At 50.7% G+C, this 5484-nt stretch overlaps 1 protein-coding gene across 1 annotated transcript; it reads right to left on the minus strand.

Annotated features, from left to right (window-relative positions):
- Positions 1-391: 391 nt before the first annotated feature.
- LOC123104665 (uncharacterized) lies at positions 392-2971 on the minus strand. Its single transcript, XM_044526545.1, has 2 exons — positions 1095-2971; positions 392-774 (listed from the first exon to the last, which is right to left on the minus strand). Exons 1-2 carry the CDS (start codon positions 2185-2187, stop codon positions 731-733), a joined length of 1137 nt encoding a protein of 378 aa, XP_044382480.1. The 5' UTR covers positions 2188-2971; the 3' UTR covers positions 392-730.
- Positions 2972-5484: the final 2513 nt, after the last annotated feature.

The following is a 5484-nucleotide window of genomic DNA, read 5'->3' on the forward strand; positions in this document are numbered from 1 at the left end:
ATCATTAGATTTAAGAAGACACTCAGCAGGGGTCTTATGGCCAAGAACCCGAAGAGGCATACGGTTTATCAAGTATGTTGCAGTTTTTATTGCCTCCCCCCAAAGAAATTTAGCACATTCGTGGTAAACATAAGTGAGCGTGCAACCTCAAGCAAATGTCTATTTTTACGCTCTGCAACACCATTTTGTTCTGGAGTGTTAACACATGTAGTTTGATGTTCAATGCCGTTTGAGGCAAGGAACTGTCCAAACTCCTGGTTAATATATTCCGTACCATTGTCTGACCATAAGATTTTAATAGTTGCCCCATGTTGATTTTTAATAAGAGCACATAAATCTTTAAAAAACCGAGCACACATCACTCTTATGCTTCAGGAGATAAAGCCAAGTGTAGCGACTAAAGCAATCGATAAAAGTTACAAACCGTCGATGCCCAAAAATTGAACGAACCTCACAGGGTCCCCAAACATCTGAGTGAATCATTTCAAATGGTTTGCCACTTCTTAATCCTATACTAGGATATGAACCCCTTGTATGTTTAGCCAATTCACAAGCATCACATACAAGGATCTCCCTAGGACACAATTTGAAAAGAGAGGGGTAAATACGAAACAGTGCAGCAAAAGAGAGATGCCCAAGCCTGCGATGGTATAGTAGTAGTTCTTGACTAGGAGACAAGCATAACGCAAAAGCAACTTCATCACTTCCTTCATCAAGATAGTAGAGTCCATCATGTACGGTCCCAGTCCCCAATAGTCTCCCTGTCCCTAGCTCCTGAAAAGCACAACAAGTAGGATCAAACCGACCTCTACAATTGAGAGATTTAGTAATAGAGCTAACTGACAAGAGGTTGACCAGAAAATTAGAAACATGCAAGACAGGAGATAAGGACAATGTCTTGGTGCACCTAACAGATCCACGTCCTGTGATAGGTGCCATGGATCCATCAGCTACACGTACCTTGTCCTTACCTGAACAAGGTGTATAGGAAGTGAATATATTTGAAGCTCATGTCATGTGGTTTGTAGCTCCTGTATCAATAATCCAAGATTTTGATTGTGTTGTAAAATTGTGGGCCTGGTGAGGTGTCATACCTTTGTGTGAAGTAGCATGGAAACTAGATTCAACTTTAGAGGAATCCTGGGAGGAAGACAAGTCTTCTGAGAGTCTAAGCTTGGAGGTGAAATCCTCAAGAGCTCGCACATCTATCACCGGTAGCTCCCCCTTGGATGTAGTGAGGTTAGCTTGTCTTTTATGAGCTCCCTGACCTCCCCTTGGCTGAGACTTTCCTTTTTCCCACCAAGTTGGATAGTCATGCAGCTCAAAGCATGCATCCTTTGTGTGTCCAGGCCTTTTGCAATGGTTGCAAAAAAGTTTGCTTTTATCTATTTTACCAAAGGACTTAGGAGCACGACGAGCTTGTATGGATAGGGCTGCACGTGCATCTGATTTTTCTTGACCATGCTCCTTGGGTTGAGCAAGACGAGTCTCCTCCTCAATCACACTGGAAATGATATCGTCAAGGCTTAGCCATTCAGTCTTGGAGAATATAAGCTGACGACGGAGATCAAACTCCTGATTTAGGCCATCGAGGAAGAGCTTGCCCACAAACGGTTCAAACCAGGTATGGTGAACAGCCATGTCATTCTTGTCAACAGGCTCAAAAGGGTGGTAATAATGCAACTCCCTGTACAATCTCTTCATCTCACCTGCATACTCAGTTACTGATTTCGAGCCTTGCTTCAAGTTAGTCAACTCACGCATGATGCGAGTAGCTTGCATCTTATTTGACTTTCCTGAAAATTGCTTCTCCAAAGCTTTCCACACTTCAAATATAGTAGTCATAGTCTCAACTTGTTCTCGAATAGGTGGTTCCATGCTTCCTAATAACCAGACCAACACTCTATCATTAATCTGTTTTGTGCTAGTGCCACTTTTCAATTTCTCTTCATCAACACTAAGCAATTCTTCATAGCCATGAGAACTCATAATTAACTGGGCATGACGCGCCCAGCTGATGTAATTGCTCGGTCCAGCCAACTTTACTGGATTAGGCTCAAGTGCATACTTGATTGCTTTAGGAACCATTTTGAGTTGTTGCTGTTGCTGCTCAAATACTTTGCTTAAAATCTCATACAACTTATCCACACTAGAATCCCCTGATTTCTCCTTGGTTGGATCTGCCATGACTCACTACAACCCAAACAGGAGCTAGTCACACAGGACTTTATTTTGCAGCACTCCGCTAGCAACAATACACTAGTACAAAATGTTGATGGCAAGTAGATGTACTTCTACGAGTTGCTCTCAAATGCATACAGGCACGAGCAGAGTATTTTAATCCGGCCACAGAGCAATACGAGCTTTCCGGCGGCACTAATCACAATTGTCCAGAGGAAGGCGCACGCACTATTTTCTTCTCACACATATGACCAAATGCAGTGACAAAGAAAAGTGAACTGTACTTGTATGTACGCCTGACCAAATCTCACGGGACTAGACCAGGAGAAGCACCAGATGCGCGCACCACTATCAATCAGCTAGCCTTGCAACCAATCGGACACTTAGCAAGCTAGCTTACTGCTTGGACATGGGTGACGCAGCATTACCAAGTAATTTCCTGATGGACCATCCCAAGCATCCAGCATCCAGCGCAGCCGCACCAGACGGTGGTCGGCGATGCGGCAGGCAACAGTACGCCGGTGGCGGCGCTCCTTCCGCAGCTTTGAGAGAACGGCGGCCGCCGGCGTACGATGGAGATGGGTGCGCAGCAACCAACACCCACAGCCAGAAATCACGGCGACACATCGCCTCAATCAGCCGCCACCAAGATCAAAATCACATCAGATTTACCTGCCCTGATGCCATGATGAAAATCATGTGGGATATGTAAGATTTGGGCTAGGTATTGGAGATGGCACGAAGAGGATTTGGGGGAATTCTGGATCGTTCCTCACCGATCCAGTCTCTCTGTTCTGAGTTATATTTTGTTTGTACACTTTACATTTTAGACCCTACGAAGTCCTCTAATTACATTATTTATACACCGACACTAGGACATCCAGTGACTAAAGTACCACAAGTGGAGCAACTTGAGAGGCGCATTGAACAAAGCATCCGCATGAATCACCTCCTCGGGCCGAACCAGTCCCAACTTGTCTGTAAATAGCCGTTGCGCCATATTGATCACATTAGACGGCCGATCTGCACGTTGGGACGAGGTGTACCACATGGTTTGAAGAGTTGACATCGACGAGTTTGCTGCTCATCAGGCAACGGCCGAAGGGGCGATGGGTGGCGTACCATTGTTCAAACTGACTCATTTGGCCACTCATCTAAGTCTCTGTTGCCTCCCAATCCTATCTAGCTGGCGATTTTCTTATGGACTGTAGCCACGTTTGCTCAGTGCTATGGTGCATCCGTATATAGCTCTACCCGAAGCCTTCTCTCCCATATCGGCTTAGCGCTCAACCCGTCCCGCTTTTATAAAGCAGCGGTACGAAAGTAGGCATGTCTCATGTGTGTCCTTCAGTCAATAGTTACTGCTAGTTGATGTTGTGGAGCGCGGCTTCCCTCCATACACGTGCATGCCTCGTCAGACAGTACACAACGTTTTAATTTTTCAGAGACGCTGTCGGTGTACAAAAAGAGGGGTACACTTTTTGTACCCCTATAACTGTACACGGGCAGTCTGAGCCACAGGCACCACCACACTGAGCAAGGCAAGGGAGGTGAGCCAAGGTAAGGCCGAAGCTCAGGAGAAGTAGAACGACGCCAAGACCAAGACCACAAAGAGCGAAGGAGATGAAGCGGACCTCCCCGGCAAGATCCTTGCCGGGAGGCGGTTTAGCAAACCCGGCAAGACCCTTGCCGTGGCAGCTCGCCCCACACCTACGGAGTGAGTCACCCTTGAGTCCACTGCCCCCATGGGCGAAGGATTCGGGAGACATCCCCGTGGTGGCATGCAGATCTTTGTGAAGACATTCAAGATCAGATACACCCTTTAGAAGATGATGATCCTTGGCGGGATCCCAGCCAAGGAGGACCACAAGGCCCCCGGCAAGAGCCTTGCCGGGGATGACAGCAGGCGCCACGGCAAGACCCTTGCCGGGGCCCCGGCAAGGCCCTTGCCAAGAACACCCGTAGGGCCACCATCAGGCCCACGCCAGTCAAACCTCCACCGCCGTTCGCATGCAGCTGCCGACCCAACCAGCTGGGCAGGCACCTGTGTGGCGGCATGCGGATCTTCGTGAAGACCCACCGCTGCGCCACCTCAGCTGCCTGCCTGCCTACATGGCATCGCGGGCGCCGCTGGCCAGGGCGCGTGTCGACACGAGAGGGAGCGGCGACGGACGAGACATGGCTCTCCCCCGTCCCCGATAAAGCAAGGACACCTGGGCAAGACGCATTAAATGCGCCTTGTCATGTACTGCGAGGGATAACCTCACATCACTGTACCCTTTCCACCTCCTGGTGCTACTGTGGCAACCCCTTTCCTATAAAAGAAGGCCCGAGGCGACCATGAGGAGGATTCGGCTTTTCGGAGCTCCTCACGCCCTATAGCTAGCTCAAGAACACAGATATACAATCCACCAAAGCAGGAGTAGGGTTTTACGCATCCCCGCGGCCCGAACCTGGATAAATGAACCGTGTGCTATCTGTTTGATCCGCTCTTCTCACGACCCCGCGCCCCGCAACCGTAGTAGGGATTCTTGTGATCCCATAGGTGTCGTTCCCACCGACATCTTTGGCGCGCCGGGTAGGGGGCGCAGTTGTGAGAATCGGCTTTAGCAGTTAGTTCAACGCTTCTTCATCGTCATGGCGCCCAAGAAGAAGACGACGGTGGCGGTTGGCCCGTCGGAAGCCGGACATCCCGTCCCGACGCAGGCGAGCAGCGGATCGGTTGCAGAAAGGACCCGGGGCGCCGTTCGCGAACACCAACACCGTCCCAGCAGCCAGAGTTTGGGAGGCGGCGATGTTCGTGCACCTGGTAATGGGCCGCATGCCGCCAAATCCAAAGACGGAGCCAGGCCCTCCGCGGGTGGCGCGGGGCCTTCCAAGATCGCTACCGCCCCGCCCGAAGGCGATGCGAGGGCCTCCAAGACTCCCACACTGGCGCCGACGGCGCGCTCCTCTCAAGCGGCACGCGACGAATGGCGCAATCACGCCGAAGACCCCGGGCGTCGCCGCGGGAAGAGCCCCGAGCGCCACTCCCGGGAGGTAGAAGACCTGCTCGCTCGCTGAGGCGCTGGTGAAGATGGCATGCGACCGTGGGGTCATGATAGAGCTCCTTCTGACATGGTCAGAAGTCGAAGCACGTCGTGATCCGTGCAGGTTTCGCTGCCACCAACGCCAGCAGAAGCCCTGGCGCGCGCGCAGTTGCTCCTCAATTTTCCTCCCACTACGGGGAAACTCGACGAATGGAGAGGCACTATCCGAAGCCTTGTTGCGGTGGCCAACAAAGACGAACGGAGTCCGGTGGAG

The sequence above is a fragment of the Triticum aestivum genome, chromosome 5A, assembly GCF_018294505.1.
Source record: "Triticum aestivum cultivar Chinese Spring chromosome 5A, IWGSC CS RefSeq v2.1, whole genome shotgun sequence".
NCBI classification, from domain to species: Eukaryota; Viridiplantae; Streptophyta; class Magnoliopsida; order Poales; family Poaceae; genus Triticum; species Triticum aestivum.